The sequence below is a fragment of the Strix aluco genome, chromosome 3, assembly GCF_031877795.1.
Source record: "Strix aluco isolate bStrAlu1 chromosome 3, bStrAlu1.hap1, whole genome shotgun sequence".
Lineage (NCBI taxonomy): Eukaryota > Metazoa > Chordata > Aves > Strigiformes > Strigidae > Strix > Strix aluco.
This window is the reverse complement of record NC_133933.1, coordinates 45,082,919-45,108,544: the sequence shown is the minus strand read 5'-3', so window position 1 is coordinate 45,108,544 and position 25,626 is coordinate 45,082,919. Positions and strand designations below refer to the sequence as shown.

The window sequence follows — 25,626 nt, the reverse complement described above, 5'->3', positions numbered from 1 at the left end:
CTCTCTCCACCTGTCTTTGTCTAGGATCCCAGATTCCTTAAAGTTGGCCTTACTCAGCTTTCCTTACTGTATGCCTCTCCAGGACTGGCTTTCAGCAGAATTTCTCCTTTTCTTAGAGATTGCTTAGAAGGGAGTAGGAGTTCATTTCACAGCTCCTTAGCTAACTGTCCAAAACTCAGTCTCTAATTTACGCTAGTCCTTAAGACTCTCCAGAATCAATGGAAACGTATGCTTCTTCAGATGGCTATTAATTCTGGCTGTGTTAGGCACTTCCAGATTTTTACTCCAAAATAGCTCTTTGTGTCTCCACTGATTGTAGGAGTGTGAAAAATCCTGGACACCTGAGTGCTGCCTGGCTCCCAGCAAGTCAAGGTAAACCCTGCTCTGTATAACCACTCATCTGCACCATCCTCCCATGCTGGTGGCTGTGCAACTTAATAGTGTGCTACGTGCCTTGTGCTGTTTTAGACATAGCTGGCTATAAAGCAATAGGGTTTTGCCTCTTGTTGTATACAGAATGGTAAATAACTCTTAGCAATTTCATTATATTCCTGATTTTGAAGGGATTGGTTTTAGTCATGTAATTACCTCCAAAATGAAAGACACTCCACATCTTTCATCATCTCTATCACTCTGTGTACTTTTTTCCAGTTTTGCTACATCACTGCTGAGATGGAAGTCCACTCAATTTTTTCCCATAAAAAATACACACACAGACAGTGCTTCCATGGGGATTGCTGCTTGAATTTTGTAAGTTTTAAAATGTCATTTAAAAATGAAGCTATAGTAGATAATGTTCTATAGAAGTATGAATGCTTTCAATGGAACAGGGTGAAGAGGATTAATCCTTATAAATGACACTGATAAAAATGCAAGCTCTGATATCAAGCTTATTCTGTATTATTTTAGATGCCTGATGAACAATGCATTTACTCCCAAGTCATTCACCTTCTATCTACTACTGTAAATAAATAACCTAGTTTGAAGGGTCTCCCTATAATTTTTTGAATGCAAGAGGGAAAGCTGTGAACATTACAGAGAAAGGGAAAAAGAATAATGCTCAAATGAAATCCTGCAGCATCCTCAGTCCTGGCAAATTGTATGTATGAACAATGTCACAGAAGTCAGCATAAACAAAAAAAAATATTGTGATTTGCCTGTTCTGTGTCACAGGAAAAGGCAAATAACTTTTAAAAAACCTTTCAGTTACAGACTTCCGCACAAAAGCGTACCTATTGGAATAACCGTTTTCCTCGACAGCAGAATGATTTGGTTTTCCAGCATTATGAGACTACCAAACAAGTTCTGTCTTGTGTAGGTGACAGCTGTAGAGGTCTCATCTCTATAGATGGCTTTCCAGTCACTCACATGAATCTCAATTTTGGTAGCTGCTTTTGGTTAAGGACATAGTGGTAATGTGCATCTTCTTCAGTTAGGGCCAATTTAGAGAAATACCTAAGTATAGGCTTAATTTACACCATATATGTTCCTATTAATGGCAATTCTTTTCCATGGTAATCTCTCCCTGACAGATACTGTCAGGGAGAACACAGCATTATGATGGACTTATTGCTGAGAACTGTGAACATCTCTGTATCAGTGAAAAGACACTTGAGATTCTTTCACAGATGCTACTAACACCTACCTAACCTGGTCTCACTACTCTGTAGTTCATAAAGGATAATATTAGGAGAATAAGCAGATGTTGTTTACAGGTCTTCCAAAAATCTGGTGCGTTAAATAAGTTTCTTCCCTTCCCCCCCTCTCTGCAACTCATTTCAGAACTTACCGACACAAAAGCTTCTGATTTTGTCTCGTTCAGCTGCAGTGTCAGTTTATTCTGAGTATCGTACACTCCATATAGTCTCTTAGACCAACTCGGAGGTATTTTATTCTTGTATCTTAATGAGCTATACAGGGCAAATATCCTTTGTAAATCCAGGACCAGGCAGCTACAGTTGTATACGATGACGCCAAGTTCCTTCATCTGTGAAATTAAAAGTTCATATCATTAGTGATGCTTTGGCTGATGGATCTGTGGAAGTACGCAGCAAGAACATAAAGTTTCTGAGGGGTATCTCCCAGAAGCGTGCCTTGAGCTCAGCGGTAGTATTGTTGACTGCAAGAACACTCCTAACAATACTCTTTTAAAGGCGAACACATAAGCTAAATCTTCAAAGTCAAGAGCGAGCAAAAGCTGTAACAGGGTTTGTATATTCCGTGTATGTCAGAGCTGCATGTTCTGATCGAATACAACACACCTTATGGACGGACACAACTTAGGCATGATACCCATTTGTCATAAGTACCATTTTTATTACAGGTGTTGCCCAAGGTTTACTACTCTTGGCTAGAGTGTTTTTTATTGATTTACTATTTTTATATTATTTTGTTTACAGGAAAAGCATTCTTTCTGCTGGATGATGTAGGAGCACACACTGCTACCAGTGACAGTTTCTTACTTCAGAAACAATTTGTTTTATGTGAGTTCTGGAAAAGGAAAGAAGTGGACATCAGTTACTTCTCTGCTGAAGAAGGACTATGATGCTCCAGCTTCAGTTAAAAGGATGCAAACCCAGGTGTTTAATCCTATCAGTAGCTAAATTTACTGTGCTATTAAATCCAGCATGATCCAGTATATAGTATACACAATTAGGACACAGAAAGGTTGGGTTCTTAACTCCCTCACTGCTATGGTATGGTACCTCACCTAGGTTACTCCAAATTTCTGGGTGACAAGTTTCTTCACATGTAAAAATGGAGATATCATTACTCTTCTCTCATGATAAGTACTCTGCAAGCATCCACATTCTCACATACAAAGTAGGAGGAAAAATAGCCCAAATACATATAGACATCATAGTACAATTAAATACTTTAATCTTCTATGGACACAGTCTCACTTCTCCCTTTAAGTAAAAGCATGTCTCCTGGTCATCATAAATCTTGGTTTGGCAGAGATCGATTAATTGCACATCCCTAGTACTTAAGTTGCTGACAGAATTTCATTTATAAGCATATTGCCTGGCTTCTGTAATCAAAGTGTAACTGCATGCACTCTCTCCCTTCCTTTGCTTTGTAATAACTCAGGAAAGCACTGCTGTGGGCACACATGCTATTGACCTCTCATTATCTGCATTTCACACTAGTTCAGCCATCTCCAAAAATAAAGCGAGAAGAAAACCTTCATGTATCTGTTGGAAAACAATATGTAGGATAAATATTTAAAGGATCCATGCTGGCATTTCTGCAAGCAAACTCTCTTGGTAGCATGTCTCAGAAGTCTGCCTGGCATGAAGAAGAAGATAAGAGGAGTATGAACTTCCCATATGCTCATCCTTTGACACCAAAAAAATCCCCACTGGTTTTATTCCCTTAGATGAGATCCCCACAGTCACATGGAGCAGGTTCTGGTAGGAGCGTATCTTTTTGTAAAGCCTGTGGGAAGTCTGAACCCCATACTAATGTTACCTCAAAGCTTGATCCTGTGCAGTTCTCCCTGACTGCAGATGAGAACCACTCTGCAAGAGCGGTCAGAGGAAGGGAAGTGAAGGATAGAATTGACCTTCACTCTCTATGGTGGGTGAAAGGAAAGAACACATCCCAGTGCTCCAATGAGAAAGAAACTCGATGGGTGACACCTTCTTCAGGTTCCCGACCTGGAAATACCACATACATAACAATATACAACACTGAGTGATCTTATTCCCAAATACTGAATAGTTTCAACCACTGGAACATTACCTAATATTCTTAATGCCTAAATTAAAATATTTCTGCAAAGCTTCTTTAATTCAGAAAAAATATGGAATTCCTCCATTAGCCTGCACAACCTGAAATTTGTGGATAGTTGGAAAATACAGACTACTTGCTGCACTGCAGCCTTTAATTTATGGATAAGCCAGTAAATTCATTTTCATGATAAACATAAATTATTCCAAGCTATGCCCAACATCCTCATCAAACAGCCTATTTAGAATAACATCTTCGGTTCTTCCCCTGGGTGCTGGTATCTTTGAGGACACTCCTGTATTCAGTTCTAGGGTGTCCCTGTACTCTATGCACTGTTTGTCTCCAAACATTTTAAACTATACATTATCACTGTTTTCACTGTGTGCTGCCAATACTCCTCTCTTAATTGCCAGGCATGCCATTGCAAAGGACTTACTAATAGTATTCTGTTACATGTATCTGCATAATGTGGTTTAATCGGCTTTTCATGGCTGTTAGTTGATTCTGACATAATTATGTGGTTACAGTTTTCCTTTCATTTATCAGTCCCGTTATTACTGCTCTGCTTTATCCCTTCCATTAAAAGTAAAGATAAAATAGTGTCCTCACAGTACACCAGAAGCTGCCAGGATCGCATCTGTGTGAGAAGCTCTCCTTGGAGCAGGAGTGCTTGCAGTGTGTCCTCTCCCTGTGAATTAAATGATTGCCCTTCTGCCTAAGTGCTTCCTCATGTACAGAGACGGGGAGGAAGCTGGGGGCAGTAATGGGGTTTTTTAAGTGCAGTTTTTACAGATCACCACCTAGTCTGACTGTAAAAGGAAGCATTAGCCATGCCTTACCGCCAGCCTCCCCCCACGAACAGAAGCACACAGGGACCAGCCCGTTTTGCCCAGGAACTTGACACTCCCCCGTGGGAGCAGATGTCTGCCCTGGCTGAGGCCCTGCCACTCACCCACTCGCAGCGGTTACACTCAAATCGCAGACTGGAACAGAGCCATTTCAAGAGATGTATTTACAGTGCAGTAATGAACCCTGTCTTCCCACGGCGTTGTCTTGCAGTTGGCTTCTCTGGCGGCAAGCACTGATCAAAGCTTTTCTTGCTTCTGAAGCCGTGATAAGCACTTTGCCCCACTGGATTCCCTGGTACACGATACAGGCTGAGCTCCTCCTTTCCCTCTCTGGGAAAACACAGCGATCCTCTTTATCCAGCTGACTGTTTTCATTAAGCTTTTATGTACTTAAGGTTCAGATTTGACCGAACCTGAAAAGTAGATTCAAAGTGACTGGAAGAAGGCAGATAGCAACTCTGATGCTTATTGCGCAGACTTAATTTCCTTAAGAAACCAGGTTAGATGTCAGCCTCTCACCTCATAACCGTCTTGGTTTACATATGATACAACACCTTGGAATGAGAACAAGACAAACAGTGCGCACATGTATGCAGTAAAACCCCAGTCATCTCCTTTCTTGTAGAACAGCCCCAAGAGGTTTGGAAACAAAAAAAAAATACTGTTTCAGAAGCGTCTGCCACGCTGAGCCTATTTTTACTCCCACACTCTGAGGTGAGGAGAGACTGCTCTTTTTCCAGTTAATCACAAAGCCTATCATCCTGGAGGCACTGCAGAGAGGGGGCAGCAGGGATGTGCTGGAGACAGGTTTTGTATGAAGCGGTATGTCATCTAGATAACGGAAAAGACTTTCTCTTTGGTTTGAGAGATGCTGTTATTACTGACCTATTTTTTTCTAAAAAATAGTCTCAGAGGAGCAGCAGAAAAAAACATTTATATTGAAAGAATCAAAATCTGAGTGTTGCTCCCTGGCTTGTAGTGACCGAAACCTGCAGCTAAGCATCATCTGAGGTATCTGTTAAGGTAAAATCCTTCAGGGCAAGAGCTCTTAAGGCAAGGTTAAGTATTTCTTCATCCCGAGTTTTAAAAGCAACTAACACAGTAACGAAAACATCACTTAGAAAATTAAAGTGAAGAAGATCTCAAGAAATCAAAACCTTAGTTAAACTAAGGAAGATAAATCTGAAATGAAAATAAAGAGTCACAAATTTGATTACCTCAAAATGCAACTGAAATATTTGGATGTTAAAGTTGCAGCATTGCTTATGAATGACATTTTCAGGGCATGTGCTGGGGACTGGAATGTTTTTCTGGATAGAGCATTTTATGTCCTCTCATGAGCAGGCTTCTTTCCCTCTTTGATAAGAACCACCATGAGTGCTCTTCTCAAAGAATGAAAAACATGGGAGCTGGTTTTCCTTGTTCTTCCCCAAGCCATTTACATTTGTGCAGAGCAACTGTTAAAGGCTACCAAATCACTGGTTCTCTTTCTCGTCAACAAGGGCTTTCTTAAAGCACCAGAGAAGTGAATGGCTACACAAGGCTCAAGAAATGGTGGCTTAAACCCACTGTACAACGACGCTCTAACTACAGAAATCAGTGAAGCTACAAGAAGTAATATGGTCTAGCTAGAAAAATAGTGATTACTATGACAAGAGGAGGAATTCCTTACTAGACTGGACAAAGAGCAAGATTTCACAGACAGGAATTTTTGCTTGTACATTTGTAGGCATCGTATACAAAATGAAAAAAACACTGGAAAAGAAGCTAAACAATACAGATTGTGGACCCATAACAGTGTAAGCTTCCTAAACTGAGAAAGAGTGTTAGCAAGACTTCTCAAATACATTTGGATCATGGGTTAGACGGGGTGTACGATGTGTCCTTATCCTGCACGGTGCAGACTAGACAGTGTGGTTTATATTTACCTTGAGCTCACTCTAAGAGACAACCCCACTGTGTAGGCAAGGTACTATTTGACCTACATAAGAGTGGCACAATCTGGTTCACAGCTTGCAATATCTGAATTATGGTAAATGTAGCAGGAGGCTTTAGAAAACTCCTTGTTAATTTCTTTTAAAGAAAAAGTTTTTAGTAATTGCTCACACTTGAGCCTGATCCTGAAAATGATAGGCAGCTCTCCTCAGGCATTAACTGCCATTTGCCCAAAAGCTCTGGCCACTGGCAGGGGCTGTGCAACCATTGCCTGTGCTACAGAAACTCTGGATTAACTACAGGTAGTCTATTGCACACTAAATTTACTCAGTAGACTTTTCATATACAGGACTGTGTATGCATCTCACATTTGCTTGTGTTTGAAAATGTATTTAATTATCCTTTCAAGCCTGTGACTTTTAATAACCAATTTCCAAATGAATGACCAAGGAAAACCAGAATCACAACAGGGGCGAGTAATGGAGTACCAAAAAGCATGCTATACTGATAAATCAATTACTAAGGCCTAAAAGGACCTAAGATTTTCAATAGATGCTAAAGAAAAATAATATACAATGTATTAATTACCACCTTAGAGCCGACCACAGCTATTTACAGTAGTAAATTCATTATCTTTTCATAAAATGTGCTCTAATTATTTCATTAGCCTGCACTCCAAACACATGTTGTTTTTTTTTTTCACTTGGTTGTCAGTCTTACCTGACGCCTACTGCAAACCTCCCTTATGTTTTCATCTGGTATCATTCAATGCTCAGTGAATCTTTTCCAATCACACATAACATCACCTTAAGGCTGCCTTCTGCGCAGCTGTTCTTTACCTCTCACCAAAACCTGCTGAGCAGGTATGTGTGCCAGTCCCATGCCAGGCACAGGTAACAGCTGAGCAGTGGCCTGTGGCAGCAGTGCAGGAGGGGAAGGGCGTCCTCATGGGAGCGACCATCACCAACAGAGAGAGAAAGAGACAAAGAGATTTGAGAAAGGTAAAAGTGTTTCTTTGTGCAGTATTGTTTGACACGACTGTTGTAGCAGACTTTGCTATAACAGAATTACAGGAGTAGTGCTCATCACAAATTCCTTAAGTGTAGTAGACCCCATTCAGATAGCCGTCATTTTGATGTAAACCAAAAATGCAACCCGATGCTGCAGAGGCTGAGAGGGCTGACACACTGCCTGGCTCTTCTCTCACAAAACCTATGCAGGTATTAGAGTACACCAAATCAGCAAAAGCATGTACCTCAGCTAACACTTCTCTAGAAATTGCAACCTATCCTCGTGCATCCTGAGCCCAATTCTCTCTCCATGCTTGGCTAGTAAAACAGTGCAGAAGCTTCACAGCTTTGTTATGTTAAAATCAAAAGTAATTCAGTGAAATCCAAATCCAGCACAGTCCTGCTTCTGCTCTGGGTTCCAGTTTTTCCTCTTTTTCCTTCCATGTTGGTAAGAACATGGGAGCTACACTACTGTTGGGAAATACTAAATAGAAAAGATTAATACAAATGGTAAAGCACTGTATAAACTCTGTCTAGCTTAAACTATGTGAGAGTGAAGTAATGCAAAATTTAAATTAACAGTATCTTTGGATGCCAGAAATCATCTAGGGCACAATAAATGTTCCTTCTTGAATTCCTTGTTATTTTGAAAACTGCAAACTGCTTTTGAAGATTACTCAAAGAATTCAAACAGATTAAATTTTGAGATTAACTGTGTCACTGTAACTATTGTTCCTATTTTCTATAGACACTTTTATTGAATAAATGGTATTTTGAAACTCCTAGATTCAATTCTTAACCATTCTCCAGTGAATCACTTTGTGAGTCTTGCACATGGATATTTCTTGTGCCTGGCCTATGCCCCACAGCTGTCATCTAAGGCCAAAGGTTAACTTTTTATCATCTTGCTTTAAAGTGATTTGAAAATATTCTGCAGACAGAATTTCTACTGAACTAGAAAAAAAAAGTCCCTTCCACTTGACATAATAATGCAGTCTCAACCTGAGCTGGAACTCGATCCCATCACTGAAAACGAAAAAACTGTCATTCAAGCCACTGTACTGGAAATAAATCTGAGCATGTGATCAAGAAGAGGTGATGTATTCAATAGAGAGTGCACCCAGCATTGGCCTTGAATTTCAATATAAAGCCGTGACATGCTCTCACTAAAGCAAAGGAAGGGACATGAGTAGACTGACTGTACCCCATTGGAACTGGTGAAGTACATTTGAATTGGCAGCCACTAGCAGTCCACTGGTCTTTAATTCTCACCTTTAAAAAGAGCATTTGATAGATTTAGGTCTGTGGGGTTCTTGCAGAATAAAAGTCCCAGAGAATTTACAACGTCATACATTATTTTTACTTTTATTACCTAATGGCAAAAATCTGCTACAATAAGGGAGAAGAGATATTTTAGGAGCTGATAATTTTTGTGTCCCATTCCTTTTTCTGCTGGTCCGTAGGCCAAGAACACAAAACTGCACAGTGATGCTCTACTAATTTCCACTTCACCTTATATTCAGTAGATAGTTCCATCATTATTTTGCATAGCACCCTGATCTTAAGAAAACCATGCTGAAAAAAGTATTAGGTTCAGCATTTCATTTCTGCTGAAAGGTACTGCCACTGAGATACAAAGCAAACTAGACACCCATGCAGAAGGGGGTCTCGTTTTAAAATAGTGTGGTTTAAAAAGAACTTCATGGGGAGGTGGTAGTAATACATCTTCAAAGCAGAAAACCAGAAATCCCCCGTGTCCTTGTGACATTAGGAAAAAAAAAAAAATCATCACAATTTTTCTTTTTCAGCCATCTGCTCTATTGATACAGACAACTCAGCAAAAATAAATCTGTACAAACAATCCACATAAAATTTGTTTAAACCATGGACCACTCTTTGATGATGTTAATGTAGAACCTAACACAGAACTGAGAGTGCAAGTTTGGGGTTTCTTACTGCAGTTGAAGCAGCTCACTAATGAACCAAGCCTGACACATTGCTACTTGTCAGAGCAAGCTAAAAGGCAGAACTGAATCAGTTAAAAATTCCTTGCTATATAGCCTATCAGCATAATTAATATCACTTGGCATAATCACAGCCTAATTTATCATTTTCAAATGACTTTTCAGTTTACAGTTTCATTACCCCCTCAAAGCAAGCACAAGTGTCTCTTTAGGGAAAAAGCAAGCTTGCAACTGCAAGAAACCATTTTTCCAGGATCATGTTTGATTTATTTCTTGTTTTACTGCAGGAAATCTAATTAATATGAATTATAATTTGATTCTCTTTCTCTTTTGAAACACAGTTTTTGTTCCTTATATCAAAGGAAAGTGCAGGCTGGGAAGAAAAGGACTACATTGTGCTGGCCTCCATCTCACTGCTGGCAAGCTGCATCACATTTCAGTACTGGTGTCATTCATGTGACATTAAACAATTTACTACCTCAGTGGAACCATAAAAAAATTAAAAGGTGAAGTGAAGGATCCTGCTAGCTTCTGGAAAGGCCTGGACTCTCCTTTACCACACACACGTGCATACCTCCCATTGCCTCTTTCCATCCTTCCTGCATCGGAGCCTGTCCTGTCAGCCCTTATTCTAGCATTCTCCTCACGCAGCTGGAAATCACAGCACGAGCTCTTAGTATTTGTTCTCATCCTATGTAATGCTACAAAGGGACAGCCTGCGTACGTCTTCTGTGTACCACACAGAGAGAAGAGTGCAAAGGACTGACCTCAGAATAAGGACAATATTTATGTCTAAACATTTCTTTCCAAGTGCACAGTTTCTTTGGGGCTTTCAGATTTGTGGGCTTCAGGGAAATGCAACAGCACGTAGTTGACGAATTGGATGCATTATTTATAACATTACTGACACACACAGTGGGTTTTCGTTTTGCAAACCAAATAGGGATTGGTGGCAGGCATGCTGTGGACACAAACTGGGACAATGACATTGCATATGAATTATTGCTGTAACTGTTGAGCCTTGCCAGACTACCTGATCAGAATTAGAAATCTCTTCTCTTGATGTAAGCAGAGGGCCAAAGGCTCTAATTAATTTTTGACTGAGCCTTGATTAAATTCAGTGTACAGGACCTTGAGGTAAGCTAGGAATCCAAGCAGTTTAGATAGGTAAGGTAATTTAGCGACAAAGTACATAGGCAGCCTCAGAACACTGGCTAGTCTGTATGAAAATCTGTCTCAGAAATCCATACTTGCTCTTTGTCCTATTCTTCTGAGTAGCCACCTTAGATATTTGTGGGGTTTCTGGCTGCTTCAACACGGAAGCAACGTCTCCTGTAATGATAGGGTCCTGGTATATGGTCTTAGGAAGAAAACTTGGAATTAAATTAATACATCATATTCGTGCCTCCTGACCCTAACAGTAAAATTGGGAACACATTGATTCATGCTTCCTTAATCCCTTCTTTCTGCTAAAGCACTATGTTGCACATACAGCCTAAAGGTCATATGGGTCATCTGAAAAGCCTCTTTGTACTTGGTGGATTCAGCTGAGGTGTCAGCTGGCTGCTACTACATGAACAAAGAGTAATAATGCATGCTATGGCTATATTATCACAAGAAAGAGGAATATTAATCTGGTTATTGTGTAAGGTCATGACCTGGGTGTTTTGTCCTATCTCAAATCACAGCAGATGCTGCCCCTGTGGATGTAAAAATTGTTTATTTATAAATAATGTGTAACACCCCTTGCGCAAGAAACAGAATTATTGTGTGCCAAAGATGTCAGAGATTTAATATGCTAATAAAAGTCAGCATAGCTCTTACATAAGCTAACATTAAACAGAATGAAGAGGAAAAAAAACCCCACATAAAACAAGTGTGAGACAACTTTAAGGCTTGATACCATTTCCATCTGCAATATTGTGTAATAATCACTTTAACTTTATAGGAAAAGAAAAGAAATATCTGAAAAGATACCTGAAAAGATGTTATTCCCATTCAGCATTAACACTAACTTCCAGTCTTAGAACTAGAAGGTCAAATTTATTTCTCAATTTCTGTTTAAATTGAGTTTTGTTGTACAGCACAGATAGAGTTGAAGGTAATAAAATGTAAGTCACAATGATAAAAGATGTTTTCAATACGTTTAAGCAGAACATACATCATGAAACTGTAGTATATGTTCATGTGGTATATGACATATATATGGCATACATAGGTTCTGTACCTGTGCTGCAGATCTACTTACAAAATGATTTGCTACCCAATCGTAGAAATCTCCCATACCATTAAATTTGAAAGAAATGCCTAATAAGTCATTATACTGATTAGAAAAACTTGACTGTCCAATACAGGGATTCTCATGACTTCTGCAATTTTCTGAAGATACACCTCACATTTCTCTTTGCATGCGCTGCCTGCCCAATACACCCCGCCTCAAGCAAGGATTAATAGTTGCCACTGAGCAGTTCCAGGGAAACATCAATTTCATTGTTTTGGTGACTGCTGTTTACTCAGCAAAGTTAAGAAAGGTGACTGCAAGATGACTTCCAAACTAGGCCTAGATGCTTATGACGACAACATCAAAACCTGAAAAGGTTTAGTGATGCCATTAATTCTGCACATTCATATGGAAGGAATGCTTTGTCAGAATCTGTTTTGTTCTGCTTGATGACTTCTGGATATAGAAAGATGAGATTTTACACTGAACTGCAGAACCATTTCTTTTCGTAGAATGACTGAAATGGTTGTCCTTCCTTGTCCTGACTCATGGACATTTATGGCACAGTATTTCAGCCTGATGTGAGTCTTTTTCACAGGACAATACTAAATCCAGTTTTCTATGAAAAGATTCAACTGTTAAAGTGGGAGGTGACTGGGCTGCTACATTTGGGAACCTTTTCGGAGTTGTGGCAGTTCTGAAAGAAGATATTTATCTAGAAGGGAACTATCATCTGTGCAATATCAAAGTGTGTGTGCGTGGGTGGAACCACATATTGGGAATACACTTTCATGATTATTTTAATGTTGCTATTTTAATTGTTTAGTTGAACAAGACTGATCTGATGGCATATGCTAATAACTAAATCCCTCTGAGAGGAATCTGCCTCCATTCATTAACATCACTGACCAAGATTAGTTGCCAGCAAGTTCTTGTGGGAGATGACAGAAAGACTGTGGTGCATTAGCTCCCCCTCAGAGATTCAGCTGGGTTTTAATGAACAAGTTCTCTTGCAGCACAACATAAATCACATTTTTTGGAAAGTGGTGGAATTTACTGCCTTTCTTACATCTGTGTAAGTTTACTGATTATTTAAGACTCTACCACCAGCTGTTGAGCCAGATGCTGGAACCCCTGGACCAGACTGTTTGGCCTGGATTTTTATCTAGGACAAACAAAATGATTAAAAGTTGGGCCAACCTAAATGATTCCATGATTGTAAAAGGCCACACTGGTCTTAAGAGCTCTGCCTCTGCAGGCATGCCTACTTGTTAGCTGCTGAACTCCAGCAGTAGGCTCTGGCACAGAAGTACAGCACAAACACTTTTGCCCTGTCCATGCAATCTGGCTTGGCCTTGAGAACAGCAGTGGGCAGGACACATAAGTGCAAACAAGTCAAGTTCTGCTGCCCCTACTTTGTGCAGGCTGCCTGCAAGCCAGCTCTGGTGAAGAAAAAAATAAAGCCATTCTAGGGCAGCACCTACATTAATACACGTTTCTGTCTCAGCACATCTTACTATTTCAGGGTTTCTTAATGAACACAACACAAATGAAACTACAGGACTTAAGTGCAAGTGGCTGGAGGATCTATATATTCAAATCGAGCCCTTCTGCTTTACTGATTACTGCAGACAGGCCTTATAGAGGTATGCCAGGAAACCATTCTCACCACTGGGACCAATGCCTTTTTTTAAAACATTTTTTAAAGGCAAGACAACTGCCTGGTGCACTATTTGTGATGCAGTTTCTGGGAGATGCTCCCAAGCAGTTTTTGCAAATTTTAATAGCTTAACTCTTGGGGTCCTGAGTCTTATCTCCAGGCTATGAGCTCATGCAAGCACATCTCACCACACTGCCCACTTGTTTGCTACAAGATAGCAGCAGAGGTCTTTAAAGCTGTCTCTAGTTTTTCACACACTTGTATGGATTATTTTCTATCCCCTCTGTGGATAGAACACCTCTGTGGTGGTGTACAGTGTGTGTTCTGCCACCAAATTCCTGCATGCCTCCAGTTCCCTAAACACTTCTAGAACCCATCCAAAACTCTCGAGTCTGATAATCCTGATGCACTGATATTATTTGACAAGTATCTGAGGGACCACTCATAAACCAGAACCAGACACACTCTCTTTGCAACATCTTCTATGACTCTTAATTATTTTAAGATGTAGTGATGGCATGGCAAGTATTAAAAAGCAAATTTTCCTGAAGAAAGAACTTCCTCTTTTCCTTTGGATTGTGGAGATCCAACTACCTGAATATCCCATACTGCTTTGAAAAGAAGGGAGTTTATCTGTTCAAACTAGATATTCCATCATTTTGCTCTGCAGGTTTATTATTTATTGATTTACAAGTTATTATTGATTACTCCAATGGTAGATAAACCTGTTCTACAGAACTTTCACAGCAACTGAAAAAAAAATTATGAGAAGAAAATAGATCTGTAATTTCAGAGGTCAGAGACAGAGTAATGAGCATACTCCTACAGTCAACAGAAAACAAATAAAAATATACAGCAAGCTGTATTTTGCCCTCTCTTACACTAAATACAAACACACAATGCAGATGATGCATGCAAGAATGGAGCACAACAATGGGAGAAGTACGATAAACAGGAACAGCTTCCGAGCACCTCGGAGCTGGAAATCGGCTCTGCATCTAGAAAAACTAGCCAGGCTGGGGAGGCACGAGAAGTCTTTATGGCTCCAAGTGGAAGATGAATATACAGCCCCACGCCATTTGCAGTCACTAGATCACAAAAACAGAAGCGCACAAGAGTGAGGAGGAACCAAAAGCACTACCAGGCAGTAGCAGAAGTACGTGCAGAACACAAGCAGAGCAGCCACATTACCCATGTTCCTGTCCAGCTTTACCCAGCCCTCTGTTAGCAGTGCACAAGAATGCTAGCGAGAGACAAACAGCCCATTTGCTTCACTGAGATTCATTTGTAAATGCTGGATGATCAGATAATAAATTTCAAGCAGAGTAAACCTAATGGGCAATACCAACTGTGCTGATTCCCTAGATGCAACAGAGAAAAAGTGGCCTATCTCAATTAAAGAATAAAACAAAACATCAGACTTCCAAAAATACAAACTTTACACCATGATAAATGCATACTGTGAGTGCTGCACATTTCCAAGAGCAACGTATCCTACCCACCCCTCCCTCAAAAGAGGAATTTAAAAAGAAAAGCTGCTATTTTGGATAGGTAACAGTCATCAAACTGCTTTAGATTTGATCAAAGATGGAGACCCTAGCCAAAAGCTCTTAGTGAAAATAATAAATATATTTTCAGCCAGTCTTTTGAAGGACAAGCTGTAATAGCATCACAGCAGTTTCAACAATACAACTAGCTTTCTACGCAGCGAGAAATAAAAACACAAAAAAAGGTATTTAACTGTCATCAATACAGCTCTGTAATATCTACTTAGACCTGTTTTCTTCACATCTTGACTCATTCATCTATGCTTGAAGATCTGGGTTGCACTTTTATGTTATCCTTATAATATTAGCTAGTTCTGGAAATAATCCCATTGAAATAAATCAGATTAGCATCATAAATTTTTTTTAAGGATTGGATCACATGGCTAACAATATACCAAAGTTTTTTAGAAGCAGATATTCTCTGTCATCTATAAGAGATATTATTTAACACAGAAATATGAATTTAGATAAAATATACTGGTATCCTGTAGCACGTACTTTCAGTCTAATATTTACCCATCTGAGCTTGACTGAACCTTGGTGGATGATGAAGAGCCTTGTTTCCTGTTATAGGACACTTGAGACTGTGCTCAATTTACTAATAGTGATATGATACTGAACACCATTGGGACAGTAAGAAAATTAAGCAAAGTATTAGAAGATGATGGCAAGGATTGGCAACGGTCTAAACTGTGCATTAGGGACATAACTGTAGTTCATACTAGAACAACATTATATCAAATGGAAACTCTCAATGTAACTTTTGCTTGAGTGAAAAGATGTAATTCCACTAACCATCAGACAAAGTATCTTATCTCAAAAGGACCAGATGCTCCATTACATAACTTCAAGAGACTCATTTAGATAAAAGTTCAAAAACATGACTGACTGATTATAGTGTGCTTTTTACTCTATGCAGTTCTGTAAAGATAGGATGCAACTGTCATTAACAGAAATTGCAAATGGACAGATCATGTCTTGGTGATCAGTTTGGAGAGGGGGCTCCACTATAGCAAGATTTTGGGGAAACTGGAAATAAATGAGATCATCGTGATGTAGTTTCAGGTATATAGAAGTCCAGTATTTATTACATATTGGTTTTATGGGAGGACAATTTTGATCACACAAATAAATAGAAGCTACAGTGTTCAAGGATGTACTTTTAGGAAATGACCATTCCCTCTTCCCTGAGGGAGATACATAAAAAGAAGCACAGGTTGCATTTGCTCCTGGCAGCATTCCAGAGCTTCCTGAATTTTGGGAAAGTTTTGATTTGGATCTATATCCCCAGAAACAGAGACCAAGAAAATAAGGAATAACCCCAGGATGAGTTTTGTCACTCTCTAAGTGCGGCCTTAGAGCTGTGACTCCACCACATGAGCCCCTTCAATATAATTGGGATGAGACTTGAGTAAAGAACCACATGGTTTACTTCCAACTGATTTTAGCCCCAACAGGCAATCAAAGGGTTGCTCCTCCAATATTCCCACAATCCTGAATCGCCCCTAAACTGCCCTTTTAGATGCAGCTCTCAATACCTGAGATACCATATTCATCTCTCAACTTTTGTCATCTCAGAGTAGGAAGAAAAAGAGGTTAAGGGATTTTATCAGTCTTTGTCACAGAAGACGAGAAGAGGAGGAGGAGAAGGTGTTAGAGAAGAATTTTAACCAATGCTTTTGTCTCTTTTTTTCTGTGTTATAAGGAGGAGAGCCTGAACAACTAAATTGAAACCCCCAGTGTCTCTCAATCCAGTTCTGTCCTGCGCAGCAATATTCCAAGTGCTCCTGGAGCCATCCTACTGCAAGCCTTCCTATAGCCAAGTCCAAAACACTAATTCATACAAAATATTGGCAAATCAAATATTGGCTTGTCGTTTTTACTTAAAATTGACACATGCAAAAAGTGTATCTTTTGATCGACTGGAGTTTTTGGCTGGTTTTTCTTTTTTCGTTTGTGGGGTTTTGGTTTTTTTTTCCCCCAATAACTATAGGGTCCTTAATTTCAAAAAATTCAGAATCCAATATACTTTCACTGTAAGTATGCACTACATTATTCATATTTATCATAAAAAGCATAACTTTGTTTATCTACTGTATCTACAGATGCTTAATAAACCTTTTTCAAATAATTAATACTTGTAGCTCTCAACATCTCACATAGTTGATTTGACTGTTGATTCAACTGAATTAACAGAATAAAATAATTGGACAACTTATTTCTTATTCTTCAAATTTAATTGATAATTCATAATTGCTACAACTTTCACATACTATAGGAGTCAATCCAAGAGAGCGAAGTACATTTTACATAATAATATCATAATGAAAAAGAACTCCATAGAGAGTTTATCATTCACACACTGTCACACATCTCACCTTCTACACTATTTTGGTCCTCTTGAATATTTATTTAATGTCTTCAGTGCATCAAGTAAAACCTTAACTCCTCAGATAAAATGCATCACTGTTTCCAACCTGATAAACAGTGTTGGGACAGTTTATCTGGTTTCCTAATTACACTAAATTATGTACATACAATCAGCAATTTCTAATTTATAACACCAAGTGAATAAGAGGAGGATGGAGAGGAAAGTGCCTGAAAAGGAAATACTGTTGTTTAGTAGTCCTGTCAGATACACAGCTGTCACATGGGACACTTTAAAAAGTGCTCCAAGGCACTGCTGAGAGTCAGCAAGAACAAATCATTGATCCTTTGCAACAGAGATGATTAGATAAACTTCTGCTATCCAAAACACTGCCCGAACTCATTTCATGAAAGAAGCAAGGTCAAAAAATTCTACTCAGAAGACCAAGCCTTATTTACCAAGAATATGTTTTCATAAATAAATACATAGGTGAAGACATAAGGTATTATTCTTCCAGTCCTCCTCCTGATGAATTTTTAAGATGAAGCAAAATCAAATACCCTTCTGAAGTCTTGCTTTGTATTGGTGAAAGAAATCATACAAGGAATCCAACAGACATAAAATAAATGGGAAAATAAGAACAAGTTCACCTGGTTGGATTTTTGTCCTTAAAAAAAAAAAAAGTATGTTTTACAGCCTGGTTTTTTTGGTCCTTAAAAAATTACATCTTACAGCCACTCTGCTTAAACTGGTCTTAATTTAAAACAATCAAAAGAACAAACAACCCAGAAAAATATATGTGGACTTAAGAGGCATATTAAAAAGAAAAATCCTCTGCCAGCAGTTTTTACACAGCTAACTAATGGAGAAAATCATATGTCTGCTTAGGAACTTTTTTTTCCTTGACATCAGCTGCATCAAAATTTAAGTAGGACTTTTTGAGATAATGCTTTTAAGATGTCACAGGCAAGATAGAGTAAATGACTACCCACATTGGATCTGGATATTGGGGTTTAAGAACCAAGAAGACCAGAGCTTTTGCAACTACTTGATTATCTTTCACACCTTCCATACCTGCAGGGAGATGGCTGCTGGCCCAGGATGCTTGGACAGAAAGTTGGGTCTGTCCCTGGTGGGTGACTGCTCACTGTTACCTGTCTCAGGCATCACCAGCCAGTGTCCTTGTTGCATCCCACGGCTTCCATCTCCTCACAGCTAGCTGATGTCCAGGATCTCCCCCACTTCCAGGATCTTTCCTCCAGCCAGGAACTTCACCTTCTTCTGTTTGGGTCCCCTTCTTTTTTCCAAGACCACTTCTTTCCAGTATCCCTTATTTTCTGGATAGGGACTGACCAAGACTCACTTTTCCCCCAATCTAGTTTCCGTGCATAAGCGCAAGGCATGAGCAGCCTCCTAACTGGTGGTTCTGTCTCATGTCTCTTCAGTAACTGGAGGGCTCCAGACACACCACTTTAGTGCCTTGAGACCTTGAACATTCAAATTTGGACACTAACCCCCACACATACACACAGATACCTGCTACCTGTTAGTATTCATGATTTAAGCTATTTTTTTTTCCTACAAAAGCATTTAATATTAGCCTGATTCCACTTCCACTGAAGAAAATAGGATTAATTTTACTTGTTTCAATAATTTTCACTAATAAAATTTTCCAATGGCTGATTATTTGTTGTACATAAAAGTATTTTTCTGAAGTGGTTCAACTAATCCATTACAGATGTTTGCCCACTGGATTCAATTATTCATGTGTGAAGAAAACTTTTCCAAAAGTGTTAGTATGAAGAGCTCCAGAAGTGTTTCTTGAGCTGATTAAAGGTTCTGTCCGTACAACAAACATCACGCTTAACAGAATTAAGGAGCTAAATGCATTTGCTAGAACTACGGGAGGGAGCCATGGAACAAAAGAAATATATGACACTTTTTGTTAGCTCTTGCTTTACATTAGTATTATGAATTATAACACCTTTTACATAGCCTATTACTTTTATTTAAGTACATCAATAAGCTACCTGCTCAAGGAGCTAGAAACTAGAATACAGCACCATGGCCACCTTGATTGTTATTAGTTCAAAACACAGGCAAAAATTAATCAGTATATATACCTAATTTTAGGCATGTTTGAGTGAATCCTTTTTCAGCCAAACATTTTAACATAAATGCATATATTTTGCTGAATAAAAATATAGACTTCAACATGTCATTATCTTAAATATATACTTAAGTAGGTTGTACAGCTATGGCCTGAAGATGTTGCTTGGCTTGTTTGATGGTTTCAAGACTAACTTCTTAGTAGGGGAGAGCCTGGGAACTCTGGGAAAACACTTTATCAATTGCATCCATTACCAAATGTATGTCAGTGAAGTGGAAGATGGAAGTTGTACAGCTGATCACGTAGATCTCCTATATGAAATAAAACGTTCAAAATGTGATTTAAAATTTTATCTTCATAATTTTCCTCTTCTAGTATACCCCCTAAATCACATTTAGAAGGCAGAAAAGCACCACAAAGAACAAGAGACCATCTCTCCAGATGTCCTTCATCAAGCTGGTAAACATGTAAGACTTGTTTATACAGTTTTTGCACCATTTTATCAGTTTATAAAAATTTACCAGAAAGAAACTAGATTGGTAGAAAGATTATTTCACTGATAAAATCTTACACAGCTTACTGTATCTAAGAAAGAGGTACCTGTCTAAGGAAATAGTAAAAACTCAGCTGTTCATAACCCAGAATTTTCAACGGGTTATGTAATTGGGCAATATTTGCCATATATTGATAACAACAGGAAAAGATGCATCCCTGACACAAAATCTAGATCTGTTCAAAGAAAAGATCAAACTATTTCACTACGAATTCAAAAACATCTAATTTTTGTAAAATCCTATTTTCATGGAGTCTAAATAGTATTTTTCATTTGCTTGTGGGTTTTATTTCAGACTGAAGCAGATAGCTGGCATAGATGATTTCAGCCAAAATTATTAGCTTTTTGGCAAACTTGCAACCTAACTGAAACATAGCTTTACTTGAAAAGTAATGATGTGCTGTCAGACTTGCCTGTAATTTCAAAGCTGAGACTCTGGCAAGTATTAAAACTTTGACAGCAAAGCCACAAGGATATATGCAACTTTAAAGGTTATTCCCCAAATAATATATGAAGCATATGAAAATCAGTCCTTGATGCAGAAAATTTACTTTTAAAGGAAATACTAGTATTGCTTCTTGTCAGTGCTGGCAAGTCAAGAAAATGGCAACAAAACTCAGTAAGCCTCATATGAGATTGATCTCTTGTGTCCAGCTTATAAATGGAGAGAAGAATTTTCCACAAAGATTGTAAAAACAAAGCTGACACCTTTCGACATGTAAGTCCTGATGTTGTTTTCTAAGGAGCTGTTAAAAATAAGTTACTGTTTCAGCTTTAGACTCAGGTTCCCAAGAGAAGAATGACTTTTTTTTTTTTTTTTTTTTTAAATTCCCCTGCAAAGGGACAAAATAGCAATAAAGTCCACTTATATCTACCACAGTAACCTTGCATAAATATTCTCTGGTATGCTGAGCTGCTATATGTTAAATGCTCTGTACTATTATGTCACAGAAGCCTTTCTACATCTTTAGGCCCCTAGCAAGCAAGAGGTAGGAAGGCTCTGGAACTTTAGCCCAGGGTGAAATACCGTAGAGACCTGCTGCATCTCTAGTGCAACTGCCACACCAGCAAAGCAGGTAGGTGCTCCTATATGAACTATGCAGTGTACTGGCCTGAATGGATGCAAAGGTTCAGTACAGAGGAAGCAATAAACATGCATGTAGAAAGTATAGGGGAAGACATCTGAAAAGATATGACAACCATGCACAGTTAAAATCTTGAGCTTTTAACTGCATTTTAGATATTATTAGATGCAAGACGGGATACACTCACATAACTTACACTGGAACTGTGCTGCTGAATAATGAGACATTGCTAGCTACAAGGTGACTGACTCGTACTGGATGTTCGAGTGAGAAGACAACTGCTGTGCTTGACAGGCCAAAGTACCATATGTTTCTAGAATAGCAGAGACCTACTTTATTCTGTGATTTGCTGTCAAGATCTAGTAATACTGGCCAAAGTGGTTTGTTGATTCAATAAGCACAGTTCTGTTGCTCTCAAAGTCAGATGAGCTTTTAAAGGGACCATATGTGACTAATCAACAGCCCAGTCTGCCTTTTCACCATCCTTTCCCTGCAGGTAAACCAGGATGTAACAGGAAACATGCAGTGACATCTGCAGCAAGTTCCCTGCCTCCCGCTGCAAAACTGCACAAGTCCTACCCTGATACTGTGGGCAGTGCAAGTGCAAGGGCCTGGGTCTGGACAGGCCTGGCACTATCTGCTCCACTATTTCCCAGTTAAACTCACTCCTCACACACATTTAGGCTGCTTTGAGACAAGAGGGAATTGATCCCTCAGTTGCAGCTACATTGGGACTCTGATAATGAGAACCTGTGGGAGATGTGCTTCCCCAGTGAGGGCTTGGCTCACCGTCGACTTCAAGATTAGGTCCCATGCATGAGCAAAGCATGTTCCTTGAGGAAAGCACTCAGAATAAAGTGACAGAGTTCTGTGCTTATTTTACCACTTATGTGAAAAGTTCAAGACAGATTATTATTTTAAGGACTGCATATCAGATCTCTTTGACAGCTGCCCTGATTTATTAACCTGTAATGCTGGGGTAAGGAAATTGGATACTCATATCTGATGTCAACAGGAGCCAAGTATCTAATTCCCTTAGGCTCTTCTGAAACCCCAGCGTACATTTCTCAACTAATTGAAAGCAGATTCTCTTTAACTGCAGTTCAGAGAGATTTCTTTTTGCTCTGTAGAAATATTCTGAGTTTCATCTTATCACTACATATAAAAATACACGGTTATATGACAATAAGATGGAAAAACACATCCAAATGCATGCAGAAAAGAGTGTGATAAAACTAACAGTGAGGAATCACATTTGAAACACTGGCCCACAAAGAACTGGCATCAAATTTTAAGGTAGGTATGTCACAAGAGTTACGATTTACTTCAGTATGAGAAGACCAAACCTATACGGAATTGTAGCATCTGTGATGAAGATCATAAACACAACCATTAAATATAATAATATAATAATCCATGTGGGAGATGTCCTTCTTTTCTCCACATTTATTATTTTCATGAGTACTCGAAATCCCAATTAGAAGAGGCTTCAACACTAAACTATTTATAAGCTAAATAGTTCTGTGAAGTTATAACATATATATTTCTGATTTTGTTATGACATACAGTTTAGCTCATGAGGCACAGACAATGTATAAACATTTAATTTCAAAACTGTCCAAAAGCCCAAACTATATGTTCTCACATTAATTAAAAATACAACATCCTCTTGGCCAAGACTTTCTCTGGTTTGTTCACAACATCCTGTTTTCTACCAGTCTTCCAGATTCCTTTGTAAACATTCAAAAAGTTACCTTTAAAATAAATGAATACACATAGGAAGAGCAAAAAAATGTATTTATTCACTCTTTCTTTACTAAAATGGTTGATTTGTTTTTATTCAGACTTTCAGACTCTTAGCTCCAAACAAACCTTAAAAACTTCAACACAACCAACACACACCTTCTTTTCAAAATCACTAGACTCTATGTTCAAAATTATTTATGTGTATTTGAGATTCTGATTATATTTAAAAAGTAAGCTTTTTTACTGCAACTAATAACGACTTAGAACTACTTCTTTTTCCCCTGTGTTGTGCATTTCAGTTACTGAGATCTAAACCACAGGTCCCACGCTCTATGACCAACAGCAACCTCACACAGCCAGCGGTATGTAGCAAAAATGAACATGACAGCCATTAATAATCCTGAGACTGTTGTGGAAAGAAAAAAGCTACAGATACCTACAAGAAGGCAAATAAGTTGCATTACTGATGAATTACTTCTTCAAAATGGTTGTAGACTGTAGAGAGTCCTCAGCATTGGAGAGGCCTTAGTGTACATCCTTCAACTCTTATGTTTACGAGGAATCAAAATACAGAATTCTCTCTAATACGTACAACCCCCAAAATTCTCATGCTATTTGCCTTTCTCTACCCATCAATCTCTCCCTCCCCAAGGGTGGCATGTATTTCAGGAAAATACACACCATCCATGTGGACGTCTTTCCAAATTTTGCTTTCCTTTATTTAAATAGCAGATGAGAGGGACATTACCACAAAGTTTCCATAATGGTTTGTTTTCCAACAGATTTGCTCACTTTTTTTTTTTTTTTTTAAATAAATAAACTAGAACTTACAATCTTCAAACAACAAAATCATCACAGAAATCAATAAAGGCCATAAAATTTTTTAAGTTTTTAAAATTTAACCCAAAGCATAACTGTTGAGGATAGCTATTCCCATGAAAAGAATAAAATTTATAGTAATATACTTCTGCCAACACAGAAGAGTCATCAAAACTGTGGAAGCACAGTTTTTGATGCTGGCACTTTTGCCAGCAAATTATCAGAAAAAGGAAGATATCCATCTCCACTTATTGGCCTCAAAACCATTACTTTCTTTCCTCATTATACCCTCAAAGGGTATAGAATTATCAATTAAATTACCTGTCCGAGCGATCTCCAGTCTAGGCTGGCACTTCCAATGTACACGTGCTGTTTATCAACAATCCAGAAGGATGACTGAAGCCGACCTTCATTATATGCTGACATGTTCATATATAGCACTTCAGCACCTAGAGATTTAAGGATAGAATAATAAATAACATTGTTTAAAATAACATAATTTATGTTATTAAAAAAAGAAACAACTTCACATTTTAGGGTCTCAGCTTCCAAAACCATTGAGGGATGTAATTAAACAGGTTTAAAATCAATGATAAACAGTTACTGTCCCACTATTTAAGACCTTTAAATAACATATATTCCAGAAAACCAGGTATAGGGAAATTCCCATGCATTATACTGTTTACTTAATTTTCTTCCATTTTAAAAACCAAATAAGTGCTATTTTTTTTCCAGCACTGTATGTTCCTAAAACTAGTTTATTTTTAAAGGTCTGTTCTGGAACTCAAACTTGCTACATATTATAACAATGACCTTTAAAATATGAAACCAAGTACAACCCCTTCCTGAAAATCAGACTCTGCTCCTTTGCCCCGTGCAGGGGTTCAAGCAGGTAGCCTGTGGTGGGCTGTTACATGGAAAAGACCCTGACAAGAGGAATATGGGTGGATAATTAAGGAGTGAGAAAGTAAGCAAAGGCCTGAAGTATGCTGAAACTGCTCTTAAACCTGTTAATCTGAGACATTCAATCTACCACTTTGCACAGTTTTAATAAGGATTATAGGCCACTGAAATCAAAGGAGCTACTTGTCAGGTAAAAGCACGCTGGCTCCGTCACATCAGTAGGAATGTCTGAATTGGACCAATCAGTATGTTTGCAGGACTAAATCCAGAATATACTTAATATTAGGTGAGTTTAGGGGATTTCTCACATAATTATTGTTCTTTCAGTGCTCCAGTGTTTGTAAGATTAGGTGATTAATCTGAATTAATCATTGCCGAAGTAATCTAAAGTAACCCCTCATCTTCACATTTTAGTCATGACAGTAACTGGGGAAGAGGAGCGACGCAAAAAGCAGCCTGGAGGGCAGTAACAGTGCCAGCCATCTTCCATTAAACTTTCATGGGATCTTCAGTACCATGAATTCTAGTAACGGTTGGATATAAGTCACAACTTCAGAAGAATTCCAGGATACCTGAAGAACTAAAATATACTTCTTTTCACCTAACTTCCAATTTCTGACCTCCTAAGAAACACTCAACTCGCAATTTTAAGCAACAGTTACCAGTGTTAAATATTTCCTTTTTATTATGAAAACTGTAATTCTCACTTGAACAAATGATTCTAGAAGTTCAGACATCAAGAAGAGAAGAAAATTCAGGTAAGATGCCACTTTTCATGAAGCACCACACATGCAACATAGGGTTTTGAGCAAGTTACAGAATTTGGTTTATTGTGCAATTACATCTGCGGCAACCCAGTTACCTTTCCAATTTTTTCTAGGTATCAGCCATCCACATTCATCTATGCTTAGAAACAAAGGTATTTTCCAATTTTCCTTGGGACATGTTGCTGCTGACTTTCAATCCATGTGTTAATGAGTAGAACTGTGCTAATTAATGAGATAATGTGCATGAAATAGAAATCAGAAAACACTATAGCAGGTGTTAAATGGTTTAAATTGTTTTCTGATGAATAAACAAAACAAAAGCAACTTCTACTAGCTAAGGAAAACAATTCTGTAAGGC

At 38.5% G+C, this 25,626-nt stretch overlaps 1 protein-coding gene across 1 annotated transcript in view; it reads right to left on the bottom strand.

The window, feature by feature from the left end:
• Positions 1–25,626, bottom strand: part of PLD5 (phospholipase D family member 5) — a 187,067-nt gene that overhangs the window by 13,708 nt on the left and 147,733 nt on the right. Inside the window, exons 5-6 of the mRNA XM_074818374.1 lie at positions 23,920–24,047; positions 1,790–1,987 (exon numbers count right to left, since the gene is read on the bottom strand). Of these exons, the coding sequence (XP_074674475.1) occupies positions 1,790–1,987; positions 23,920–24,047 (326 nt within the window). The remainder of the gene's footprint in view (positions 1–1,789; positions 1,988–23,919; positions 24,048–25,626) is intronic.